The sequence below is a fragment of the Chaetodon trifascialis genome, chromosome 13, assembly GCF_039877785.1.
Source record: "Chaetodon trifascialis isolate fChaTrf1 chromosome 13, fChaTrf1.hap1, whole genome shotgun sequence".
Classification (NCBI taxonomy): Eukaryota; Metazoa; Chordata; class Actinopteri; order Chaetodontiformes; family Chaetodontidae; genus Chaetodon; species Chaetodon trifascialis.
The window spans coordinates 16,272,273-16,285,828 of NC_092068.1; the positions used below are offsets into that span (position 1 = coordinate 16,272,273).

General features: G+C 46.2%; 1 protein-coding gene across 5 annotated transcripts in view; it reads left to right on the forward strand.

Moving 5' to 3' along the window:
* The first annotated feature begins 1,636 nt into the window (after positions 1–1,636).
* Positions 1,637–13,556, forward strand: part of dlg5a (discs, large homolog 5a (Drosophila)) — a 35,238-nt gene continuing 23,318 nt past the window's right edge. For 4 of the 5 annotated variants that reach the window (XM_070977291.1, XM_070977294.1, XM_070977293.1 and 1 more), the window contains exons 1-2: positions 1,644–2,382; positions 13,028–13,096. In XM_070977291.1, the coding sequence (XP_070833392.1) occupies positions 2,079–2,382; positions 13,028–13,096 (373 nt within the window). In that variant the 5' untranslated portion in view covers positions 1,644–2,078. Of the gene's footprint in view, positions 2,383–13,027; positions 13,097–13,556 lie in introns of all 5 variants that reach the window. The other variant, XM_070977292.1, reaches the window with a different exon arrangement.

Consider the following 13,556-nt stretch of genomic DNA (forward strand, 5'->3'; position numbering starts at 1 on the left):
GGGGGGGGTGAGAGACGGAGAGAGTTGTAGATGTCACAATGAGATTCAGTGCATGCATGAATAAGGTCACGGTTTGAGAGGTATGCCTGCAGACGCCTGCCCCTGTGCCAACAATCTCTATTCAGATGTAAACTGGAAGCAGAGTGCATCCATCATCATCATATTGTATTTCACAAGCCCAACCAAAAATACACATTTCGTTTGTGGCCCTAACATGTTGATTATATGTTCATGTAAGGCTCACTGCTCTTCTATTTTATCCAAAATACAGATGCACCACACACTGAAACTGGCTGCAGCGCAGCCTGGATACATGGAGCATTAGCCTGTGCCTACACTGACAGTATTACGCAAGGGCTGAATAAAATCCTCATCTTTTTATCACTGCTCTAGCATTTTCTTCCTAAATAAAATTCTAAATATACTCAGTGAGGATAACTTTGATTATGAGTGGACTGATCTGATGTGATGAGATTTTTTAAGGTCATAAATTCATCTAATGCACTGTAGTGATACAGTGAGTCACATCACATTAATGGAATTCGCACAAAAATAAAGTATCCAGGCATAAAAGCAATACTGCAATATAAAAAGACCTCCACTCCAAGTAAAAGCCTTGTATTGAAAACGTAAACTGTACTTAAGTATAGAAAGTAAAAGTACTCATAATGCAGAAAAAATGGCTCCAGTGAGTCTTATACTAACATGTAGTATAATTATTACATGATTAGGTCTACTGTTGCATTAAACTGTAATTAGTACTATTGTAGTTATTGTAATCTTATGCTGCAAGATTAGTTTGATCTGTCTAATCATTATATTTTATTTATTCATCAATACGTATTTATTTTAGAAATACATACTTTTGGGTGAAAACATAGGTGTATGTTACAAATATATATAAAAAGCAACAATGGCCAGCAACGTACGATGTCCATATGCAAGTCAAGTATTCTCTGTGGAGCCAAGAAATATATATTGAATGGATATAGTCTACATGAAGTGGGTACAGTATATACAGCATGCAGGATTTATTTTGACAATGATGAATATGTACATGCTGGAAACAGTGTGTATTTTAAACTGTAAATATTTAATTTAGAATTTGTAGGTAAATGGGTGTTTTAGTGTCACAAGGCTATATGACTAACCATCATACTGTCCATTATAGCGCTGGCATGCGAGTAGAAACTGTTCCTCTCACGTAAAAAGAAAGTAATGTGATGTGTGCATCATATTTCCTTCTGAACTGTAGTGCAGTATTAAGTACAAACTGGTAAAAAACAGAAATTGCTCAAGTAAAGGTACAAATATCTCAAATGTGTACTTGAGTAGTTAATGTGCAATTACATTGCTCCACTGCAGCCAACAGAAGCATACATTTTTATTAATACAGATGGTTGCTTTACTCTCAGGATGAGCTCTCTTCACCCATCTTTTACCCCTACATCGACGTCTTTAATACGTCTTCAAAATTTCATGCAGATTCTCTCCATTCTCATTTTTTTCCGCCTGGGATGTTCGACGTACTACGGAGCGTGTACGCCCATTGAAGAAAAAGGTGTGTTTTCGTATAACCACGCCCCGTTTCGCCTTATATGGTCATCGAACTGAACGTTGATTGACAGCGGGCAGCAGCTGCTGAGTTGCTCAGACATGGCGGAGGATACAGTGTAACTGAGGATCAGCGGCGGAGTTACGTGAGTTTTCCCAGCAGTTGAGTCGTCTGAGGGCGCATTAAATGACACATGAGAGGAGGACAATGTGTTCGGCTAAAGCGTACTCTGAGGGGAAGCAAAAAACGACCTGAACTGCCGCACACGAGTAAGATGGAAAAATGTATCGCTGTTTAGTGCAGTCAACAGCCTTGGGCAACAAATATGGCTTCTTGTGCCTTTTTCAATATGCTATAAAAATTGATCTCCCGTGCGAGCTAATGCCGTGGTGGCTCCGGCTAACTTCTGCAAGCCGCGGTAAGTTAAGTTCAATAGTCGCTCGGTACTTTTGATCGGTGAGGATATCGCATCCACTTGGCCGTCTGGGTTAGCTGGGAAGCTACGGAACTACAGCGGGTAGCAATGGAGCCAAAGCACAAAGAGTTGCTCGACCAGTGCCACCAGAACTTATTGGAGTCCATAACAGATGCGGACCGAGTGATCGAGCTGCTGATAGTCTCCGGTACCTTGAGCCAGCTCGATAGGTTCGAGCTGGACCAGAACTGCTCGTCCAGCGCCGAGAAAGTGGACCACCTTTTGAAGATGCTGATGAACAAGGAGAGCGACCATTTCCTCGACCTGTGTGTGGCCCTGGAGAAGGCATACCCTGACCTGCACGCTGCCCTGTTCAGCAACAACGGCGGAGGACCTGTGGACCACTCCACCGGTAAGAGCTGCAGCACTAGCCGTTCACTACAGCCTCTCTCTTGGATGTAGAAACGAGTGGACCGGCCGCTGCGTGACCCGTGCTGTGGGTACAATCTGGGTGGTCTGGCGCAAGAAGACTGTGTGTGGATAGCTGCACAACAGCGAGCTCCATTTCTTATTAACCAGAAAAAAATCTGTATAAAACGATAATCCAGCTTCACGTGAAGGTTGCATGGGCAGGCGACCTTAACAGCGTGATTACACGTTTGTGATCAGAGCTCAGCGAGCGCAGCATTGTGATAAATATGCAGACCGTAACGCACAAGCCTGTGCCTTTAAACTAAATATTCACCATGCCCTGCAGATCTAATGCACAGCTTGTGCTTAATTCAGCCAAGGCGCTTTCTGTCATTCCTCTGAGCCATCCTGCCCTAACAGGCTCTCCCCTGTCACCGCTGTGCGTATTGCTTTCTGCTAACCGTACCCTGTGATATCTGTGCATTGTTAAGAGAGAGAGAAGGATCAATTCACTGATATCCAACACAAACTCCAATTTGCTATCAGTGGCCTGATATGGTACATTAGGTAGCCTGATTTGTTTCCATGACAACGGCTGACATGTTGGTCCATATCGACTTGACGTGGGTGTGTGCGTGCAGCCCACCCATGCATGCCTACAGACCTGAAGCATGCTGTGGATCAGTCCAGCTTCCCATGCGGGGAGAGAGCCACATTGGTGTCCTAACAATGAGTCAAGCAGATTATTATTATTATTTTTTGGCTGCGTTTTAATTCCACCATTCAATCTTGTGTGTCCTCACAGCAACCGAGGACAAAGGGCAACCAAGTGTGAAAGCCTTGTCTAGTTTTGCCTGTTTTGCTTTGTCTGAATGACTGAAGCCACTGGCTTACTCACAACCAGCATCTTGCCCCCGGGGCCTGAATGCAGGATGAGCCTTGGGAGCCTGAAGTGGGGAGGAGATGCAGAGAAGTGCTTCTGTTTGACATATTCCACGAGCAAAACAGGCGAGCCGGGCCGTCTTGCAGATCACTTCAAGACGGCTGAAGCTTTATTTCAAACGCACATGCCCGTGTCCTTTTTAAGTGCACAGTGTGATCCGTAGTTTACAGCTGCCAAGTTGTAGCGCGCCTCTGTCTACTACTATCAAGCCGACTGTGGCAGGTAATGCTGAGTTGGTGTCTTGCTGCTCTGCTGACTGGATCACTAATGCTTCCTTAAGCTTTATTACTTCCTTGTATTGAGTGTTGCTGCTGCAGAATAACACTCACCCCGAGCTACTCTGAAACACCTTGACAGCTGTTTACCTGGGAGCAGCTGCGATACGGGTCCCTCTGTTAGCCCCTTGACTCTGGCTGGACTTGACAATGTGGATTCAGGCTTTTCTTCACACACCTTTTTATAGACCGTAGCAGTGGGGCCTCAGAGTTGACCTGCTCTGTGCTAGGAGAGAGTCCCAGTTGTGAGTCTGGCTAGTCAGCCAGTGGTTATTCAACAGAGGATTAGGCCCCGCTCTCGTCTCTCTGGTGTAAACTCTCTCTGCGAGGCATGCTTTATCGTGCCTCCACAGTCCTCTGTATTAGCCACCACACTCTTGGCTCCTTCTGTTTCGACTCAAGTGTTTTTTTTAACATGCTTTTTATTATCTTTAGTGTAGTGATTCGGGCTGATGCGATTACCACGTTTTAACCACACTTGTGAGAGAGCGAAGACAAGCCACTCACAGAGCCCCTCTGGGCAGAGAGGCCAGCGGCACATGGGGATGAAATCTTCACAGCCCCCCCCCCTCCCCCGAGTGTCTGCGAACAACACAGGGTGCATGAAGACAGGGAATGTGAGTGTGTGATAAGTCTCGCTGATAGCAACCTGCTCTCAAGTCATCCTCCTCTAACGCCGCCCGCCTTGCTCTTGTTCGCAGACGTGCATCCTCTCGCCAGCTGAGCCTCCATACACGCACGGTTATGAAATCATCCCAACTCCAAAGAAGCATCCTGGCCCCAAAGGAAAAGCATACAGATGCACACACAAATGCTCAGTTGTTTAAAGCTCAGGCTTTCTAAATTATTAGTGTTTTGCTGGCAAACGCTGCCACATTTGCTGTGGAGAACATGCAAACAAATCATTCATTATTTAGCCTATTTTGTGCATCAGCATGCTTGGGGACTGTGGCCTGCTGTGTTTTTTTAACAAATTCTCTAACTCTGAACAAACCGCCGAGCATATTCATTCAGAATACGGGATATGAAGTTTTGTTGCGGGGCGAGAGACCTTTTTCTGCATCCTCACACAGAATTGAATCCAAGTGGCAGATTACATGCCCGGGGGCGTGTGTGCTTGTCCCCTTCCTGCGCTACACGGACAGTATCCTACCTGAAGGAAAGAGCTATAGAAGAGATGTACCTGCGCCCCCCCCCCTTCAGATTCAAGGGACTGTTAGAGTGATTTAAACTCACTCAGAGAGGAGGGCAATACTATTCTCCCTGACAGGATGCAGCGTCCACAATCCTCTTCTGCTGTCTGTTCGACTTCACTCTCTCATCCTCTTCCTTCCCCGTTCCCATGCTTTTATTGTTTTTTTTTTTCTGACTCACCATCCATTCCTTTTCGACTTTCTTTCTTTCTCTTTTCTCTGACTCATTATATTTCTACCCCCCACCCCCCCTGCTGAGTGGTTTCGTTTGTCCACGCACTTAAATGGAGGGACACGCCAGAGAGACAGAGGAGGGTGACAGAAAGAGGGGAGCAAGAGAGAGGGAGACAACAGGCCTTTTGTTGAGAAGTTGAGCAGGCCCAAAGTGCCCAGTCAGCAGCTTGCTCTGTGTACAGCAGCCTAGGACATAGGCCTGTGTGTGTGTGTGTGTGTGTGTGTGTGTGTGTGTGTGTGTGTGTGTGTGTGTGTGTGTGTGTGTGTGTGTGTGTGTGTGTGTGTGTGTGTGTGTGTGTGTGTGTGTGTGTGTGTGTGTGTGTGTGTGTGTGTTGGGGTTGGGGGGATATTGCTCTCTTCTCTGTCAACCAGTTTCTGTCCCACTCCATAAACCACAGTGGACAGACAGAATGAGTTATGACCCTGACACTCTTGTCATGACCACTGCTCTTAAATATCTCCCATGGGCTGGACCTGGGATCTGTCTCTGTCTCTGTCTCTGTCTCTCTGTCTCTCTCTCTCTCTCAGTGACACACACTGTCACTCACCTCATCGCCCCGCTCTCCTTCCCCCTCGCCGCTCTTTGTGCCTCAGCCCGGCTTCACCTCCCTTCTTGCCGTGTTCCCAGCGTGGTAGGGGAAGGCATCAATTCATCTGCAGCTAACCGATGCTTCTGCTTCGGCGTGATTGATGACATCCGAGCAGATCACGTTTTATATGAGTCGTCGCTGTGAGTTTTATCACATCGCAGCGTCTTCTGTACAGTCGGCGGTGCGTGCCTCAGTTGAAACGGGCCACGTTATCCCTGCGGTGTGATTTAGGGACGCCGCTGTGTGCTGGAACACTGAATCGATTCGTAGTCGATCAGCTTTAAAATTCTTCAGCAAGAATCATTAATGAAGCTTTTATCATTGTAAAATATGCTTGCGTCTGCTGTCGCCTTGATGTTTTGTAGACTAAATGCTCAGTCAAACAACAGAAAAAAGAATCTGGATGAATCAATACTGAAATGATCAATTGCGGCCTTAGTTGAGTTGTAATTAGCAGTGTTAATGGCATCGGGTTTCGTGTCAGTACTGTTGCTCAATAAATCCATCTAATCAAGGCCTGAGACGCAGGCTAACGAGAGGTTAACCGCAGTCCTTCCACCGGGTCGTTGGTGTTCTTGTTCCAGTTGAAGGCTGTTGTTCTCTAACGCAGCGCCTCTTTTCGTGCAAAACTTGTGTGTTTTTTCACTCGGCGTTAATATCTGATGGCAGGTTTATCTACACTCTGACTGTGTGAACCACAGCCAGGAGGCTGTACTGTGGAGCAGGACTTCATTACCATTTTACACATGTTCCCCCACATCCTAATTACCCCACAAGGTAGAGGAAATGCCAACATCTAAATGTTTACCAGGGCGATGAAGTCATGGAAATAAACAGCTCCTTTCTTTGTCTTCCCATCGCCCCACCTCTACTTTCTTTCTTTCTTTTTTTTTTGATGTGTTATGCTTTGTTCTGCTGTCTTTTCAGTCTATCCCCCCGTCCTCTCCTCCCACCGTGGTGTCCTAGCTTGCTCTACCACTCTAATTGCCTCGTCTCTCCATCTGTTTAATTCTCTCCCTCTTTATCTGGCCTGCCCACACCTGCTAATTTGTCATCCAATCTCTGGCACCTGACTCCATTCCAGATTCGTCTTGTAATCACCAGCACTCGATGGTGTTGGTGATGGTTTTTCCACAGTTTTGTGGACAAAGTGTGACAAAGTTCTCAGAAGATTTGGGTCAACAATTTTAAAAGGGTTACATGCACCTTTTAATGAATTAGCTAGTCAGAAACAAGCTTTTTCACTGTCCTGGTGTGCTTTCCTTCGACACTGGAGTCCTTTCTCTTGGTGACCTTTAAAAAAATTATTGCGTACTTTTAATCCCTGAATTATCTAAACACATTGTGAAAATGCTGTCTGAATCCTTGTGGTCTCCGCTGTGATTAAATATGAAGGGAATGTCGCAAAGATTGCCCAAATTCCAGCAGTGGGTTTGTTCCGCGCAGACAGGCTTTTTGCCGGCGTTTTGGCTCATATTTGTACTCACTACAGTACGGAGCGGAGCGTTTGGGGGACATGCTGCAGACATCTTTCACCTTTTTGTTTTTGACCCAACCTTTGGCACAGGCAAGCTGTTCCAAAAGAAATGATATCTCATTTATCCTGAGCCTGGGCTCTTTGCAGGGAGAAAGCCCATTATTGCTTGCTGATAATCAGCTGGGCTGGATGGCACTCGGGGGGCTTTTTTGGACTTTGGAGCTGCTCAGCATTTCTGGCAGGTCTGCACAGCTCAACGATCTCTCGCCTTCATTTGTTTCCACAGATCCAAAATGAGTGTAGGATTACGTCTGAGGAGGATGGTCTTGTATTTCAATCAACGGTGGGGCAGATTGAGACACGCCACAGGGCAGACTTGTTGCCTTGTGATGCAGCTGGATTGGCAAGATCACACGCGAGAATCCAGCTTGCCGGGCATCATGTTGTGTCCTTTTGGCTGAACTGCAGTTGTTTAGAGCAGACAGCATCTTACGAGGGACTCCTGGCAGCTACGTGATGTCAGTTTGACGACAGCGCGACTGTTCAAAAACAATAACGGCGGCGTAGATGCTGCTGTCAAATATCAGAACTGGAGGGTGTTTCTTTACTGATAGAAGAGCAAAGAACGACACTGAAGGCTTTTCTCAGTGGAAAAGATGTTTTCTCTCTGGCTTTGCAGTCTTACTGCATCGTATAGTTCGTCGATCTGATTGGTTGAAGTTAGACGATGGTGGAGAGACGGTTCGTCAAATCACCTGCCAAGTATTTTTTGAACGTTTCTGCCCTTTTCCAAGCAGCTTCCACGGACGGCTTCCCTGACGGTTGCTGTGTCACAGCACAGCCGGCACGTCAGGTTAACAGATTGGGACCTATGAGTGAGAAGGGTGGGTGGGTCTGAGCATGGATGAACATGGAGCTGTGAGTCAGGCTATGTGCGTGCGGTGGAGTAATCAGGGCTCACGGAGTCATCATGTTAGATGTCTTCATGTTTATGCTGAGTGCAGACTCCTTAAATCAGATGATCAGTCCTTTACCCCAGCAACAAGGCTTTCACTGGCACATTGCCCGGGATCTTGGCCGGTGTTGTCATTGCCTCTTGAGAAGTTGGGCCCACTGCATGGCTTACTGGAAGGCCCGGAGTGCAGGGAGGGAGGGAGGGAGGGAATTTATGTCATGTTTCTTTGAAGATCTGCAGATGCAGTAGCTGCGTTTTACTTATTGATTTTGGTTTTGTGATGAGGTGCAGGGGAGGATACAGGTGTGTGAGAAGGAAGGTCAAATTTCTCTCCATGTTGATTGTCCACCAAAATAAGGGTGCTTAAATGTCCCAGGTCATAACACCAATGATGCTGACCTGATTCACCCACACAGGACCAATCACTTTAAATAATCACTAAAGTATGAAAATTCCTCTAAAGTGTTGTAGCTGCTTTTTCGCTATTTGTGCGCATGCTATGTGGATGGGTTTGGTTCAAAAAAAAAAAAATGGTGGGAACTGAAGCCGTGGTTGAGATGCAGACTTAGCGGTGTTGACTTTTTGACATTAAAAGCTGCAGCCGCTGAATAAGTGGTCAGTTCCAGCTCGCTATTTGAGCACTTTGTTCTGACATGAATGGACTTTTTCCTTTTTGTTGCTTCATGAAGTTCATTTAGAACAATGTTTGGAGCGCATTAAATGAACAAATCAGATTTTTTGAAGTGACGAGAAATGCTTGAAAGTGAGTCGGAGCCAGACGCCTGCAGCCTTTAACGTTGAAAAGCCGACACCTTTATGACGCCCACCGTGTACTTTGATCACAGCGTCCCTGGTTCAGTTCCAGCTGCGGACCTTTGTTGAATGACACTCTCCCTCTTTCCCCACATTCCCTGTCAGCTCTCCTCTCTCACCCCTCCAGTGTTTGTGAGCATCCTGAGCTCAGGTACTACAACCATGATAGAGACAGAGTAGGTGGGACGCATGCATCACTAACTGAAGCGGCATCCTCCATACTGTGGGCAGCCAGGATTTAGAGGTCTGGGGTGCCAGAGTAAAAGAGACGCTTTCTGCTCTGTGGCGTAACGCTGACACATCCCTCAGCCTCACTTAAACACGCTGTAAAATGAGTGGGTAGTTTTCAACCGTATTATTAGTGTTGCTATTATTTGCGCTTGTGTAGTTTTAATGGCTGTGAAGCAGAGGACACAAAAGGAGAAACGCCACAAAGACTGTTAAGGCTGCATGAGCCTCCTGGTGCGTGACTTTTATGTATTTATTTATTTATTTATTTTTGAAATCACAGTTGCTCCCTGACAGTGAGAAGTGCTGACAGCGGCTAATAAAGAATATCACAGTATTATTTTTGGAATGCTAATGCCGCTCTTTTACCAAGTGGCCCTGAATGCTCTGTCTTTTGTCTTCATGGGAGCGGAACAGACGCCCCGGCTGCGTCGAATCCACAGTTTCAAGGCTTGTCAACATGTTCTGATAAAGAGAAAGTTTGAAACAGCAGCAATAGTCCAATTGCGATCATAATCATACGTGTTTTATGTTTTGGGAGACGCTCTCATTGTCAGATAAGAGAATTTTCCGGATCGGATGAATAATTTAGTTTCACCCGACGGTGGGAGCCAGACTTTGCATCTCCCTTTGATAAGGCTCTCCTCCACCAGCCTCCCAGCTCCCATGCTCTCGGTTTTCACCACGCTGCACAATTTACTATTCCTCTCATCCAGTTTCACCATGGCAACGCGTGTCACATTGGTGTATGCGCTGGAGAACATAATCTGGTCGTCTGAAGCAACTGTTGGTTGCTGAGCACATCGCTTGGTTGGAGGCGAAAGCGGAGGGCAGAGCATAGAGGAGTGGGTGGAGGGGGGGAGTGGAACCCCTTAGGTAGGCCGAGCACTCTCCTGACCTACTTAGATCACAGCGACAGGCCTTTGTTACTGACGCCTCTGGTCCTCCACTGGAATATTTCTCACCTTAGAGTGCATCCGCTGCTGGAAGTCTGGAGCAGATGCTGGCTCCACATTAGCATATCTAATAGCTCCTGTTGAAATCTGCCATGATGTGTCTGTCTGTTAGAAAGGAACATGAATGTTGGGTATGATTTCTCACGTCTGATTAGGGCAGCGCTAAATGACGAATAGTCGTTTGAGACAGAAAAACGTCTGTTGTTTCAACTAACCGCAATGTTGGGGCAAGCGACGCAGAATGAGAAACAGGATGCAGCTCTTAGCAATGTCAACCTTAACACTGCAAACATAACATATTGATTAATCCAGCATTAGGCAGGATGGGTCCAAATGTGCTCCATCACTACAATGTTTTTTTTTTTGTCATCTGGACCCTGCGTGGCATTCTTCCACACGGCAGAGATGCGGGCAGGAAACGTGCATGAAGGCAGCAGAAACAAACATGGCTGGGAGTGAATGTGACACAGAACGGGGTAAATCTGAACAAAATGAGGAGCTCGTACCTTAAAGGCGTCTACTTCTGCTGCATGGACCAGAAAACCGTACTCGTCCTGTTATTAGTCAAGCATATCATGCAGAATTTATGAAGAAATAAGCCTTCCATGTGGTCACATTATAAAACCTATTAATTGTATTTACAGAAGATGTGCTGTATTGTGCTATATGTATCATCTGGACATAGAAAGACCTAAATCATGGTCTGATCTGTGCAGAGCCAGGTGGATTCTCCTGCTGTAGATCATCAGATCTATGCTGCCCTAATGGATGCCTGTTTTATTGATGCACTGAACTTGTTTACAAATGATTGGCCTCACTGGCTGTGGCTGGTGCTAATTGCTATCGATGATTAAAAGCCTGTTGGAAAAGGCTAATGCTGCTGACCCATCGACCACCAGACATAGCAGGCTTGTAGCTGACATGCGATCCATACTGCATCCGTCGGTGCGCTCACAGGGTTAACCAATCAGCCCATGACTGATCTAAATACGGGAATTTCGGTGCACAAATTGGTCCTTGAAGGCCAAATCAGCTTGTGATAGACGCAGAGGATTGCCCCAGAGCTGCCTCGTTCGTGGGAGTTAGGGCGGTTTGCGCGTGTCCTCAGTGACAGAGATTACTGGGATTTTAATTTATTTGAGTGTTTTGGTTTCCAACTCGCGAAATGCAGCGTTCAAGAAGCTACACGTTGCAGCGTTTTTTCTGGCACAGAGCTTTACTGACTCTGCACAGCATTAAAAAAAAAAAAAGACTTAATCCTTCAGCTGAGATGGAATAATACCTCTCAGTGGCTCACGTCTCTTACTATGACACCTCGTCAGTCACACGCTGGGTTCAAGAAGTCAGCCGTTGCTTTCCAGCGCGGCCGCGGAAGCGAGCGGGGGCCTTTTGTGCAGCGGCGTGTTGATTGTGGTGGACGAGTGCGGTGCAGCCCCATAGTCCTTCTCATCATGTCTGATAGAACAATATGAAATCAAAGCTGTGTGCTCGGAGCACTTCGCAGAGTCAAAGTGTTGAGCATCAGGGAATGTCAGAACAGATTAAAAGCCTTTCCGCCCTGCTCCTCGCTCTCTCCCCTTGCTTTTCTCCCTCTTTGTCTCCTAAACACCCTCCCTCCTTATCTCTTTTGCGACTTAGGCTATCACCTTTCATCTGTCCTCCTCTGCTCCATGCCTTCCCCTTGTTTCCCCTCTCGCCCTCACCCCCCCCCCCCCCCCCCTGTCTGCGGGGCCTAAGATGGAGTGGCTCAGTCGCACAGAGCTCATAGTTAATTAGACTTGGCCTTGTCACATATTGAGGGCTGGAGCCAGAGTTGTAGCTAAACCCGGTGGGGAGGCAAGGACAGAGAAAGCCAGCTACCATTCCCCTGCTCTCTTAAAGCCTGTGCACAGAAAGGACTTTGTCCATGTGTTTGGGTTATCACATTACATTAGCGTTATCTGCGCCTCACTGTGCCGTTTTATGCAGGTTCAAATTTGCCTATTATTTGGAACTGGAATCTATTTTGAGCTGAAATGATTGGTTGATTAATCAGTAACCAATAGAAAGAAAATTGCTTTTCATTAGGGTTACAGCAATATGAGATTTTCACAGTATGACATACATATCACAGATGAGCAAATGTTCATGATATGATAACCCTCAGCTTTTATATATTACATCTATACCGCTGCAACCCCACTCCTCACCCATCATTATTTTTTGTTATATTTCAAGTACAAGTGCGAGAGGTTTCTCTGGTTCCAGCTTCTCTTTGGCTTTTCTCTTTGATTTTGATGATCGGTGTCTTCTTGCAGCAGCTAACACAACAGCTTTGAATATGTGGGGATGTAAAATCTATTTTTGGGAAAAAAAGGGAAAGAAATTGTGCTTTTAATGTGCAATGCAATAGATAATGCCTTCTGCAATGAGCACAAGTCTGAGATGCGAGTTTGAAAAAAAGTCTGTGTGTGTTTCCCACCATGTTTATGCTGCCCTATGGAGCAGGGAGTCTGCAGTATAATGGGGATCTGCATACCCTCTCCTATGGATTGTGGTTGCCTGTGTGAAATATCCCCCAGCTTAACAGTGTGTACAGCTATTCAGATAGAGAATCATTTCCTCTCTCTCCCTCTCTCTCGCCATGTGCTTGACATAAAAAGAGAAAATCCCATTTCAGCCGTGACATTCTGCCTGTGTAGCAGAAACATACAGGGACTATACATCAAAGCAAGGCAGAGTGCACAGTGAGGGAAAGGAGGTTTAATGACGACGGCAGTGTGGAGTGATAATACAGAGCCGCTAAGAGAGAGCGTTGAAGTTATTATTCCAAGTAGAAACCATGCGCCAAATTCATCATACGGCTGCGCGGGAAATATGAAGCTGACTGTGTAATATTCACCTCTGTCCACATTGTACAGGCAATTAATTCAGGCGTGTGTGTAATTGGTTAATCAATCTTTCGGTGCTTTATCTCTTCTCTCGGCCTTTGTGTCTTGGCAGGTTCCACGTACAGCGTTCTCTCCACTATGCCCTCCGACTCCGAAAGCAGCAGCTCCCTCAGTAGTGTTGGTACGTATAATGACTCGAGGTGCCTGTTAATGCTGTGTGTGTCGTGGCGGGGACAGACAGGTTCTATACTATCTCCATCACAGTAACACAGAAGTGTCAGCATGGCTGTATTATGACACACACAGTGCTGTTTACGCCTATGCTTTTCTGCATGATGCTCAAAAATCGATGGTCAGGTTCACATCATGCAGCCATATTATACCTTTTACTACAGATAATGCTGTCTGTGTGGACGCCACATCTGCGAGCCTGCAGCAGTTCAGCGAGGTGGCCGTCACACACTGGTAGAAGTGCTGGTGTGTCCTAGGCATTTCAGAGCTTAGGAAGTTTTTAGTTTTCCTTTTAAACCCCACACTGGGGCAAAAACACTTTCCCAGTGTATTTCTCTTGCCTCAAGGAAGCCATGCTTGCCTTTCCCTTGTTTTGACAAAGGTCCAAATGACTCAGCTGTGTTACATAA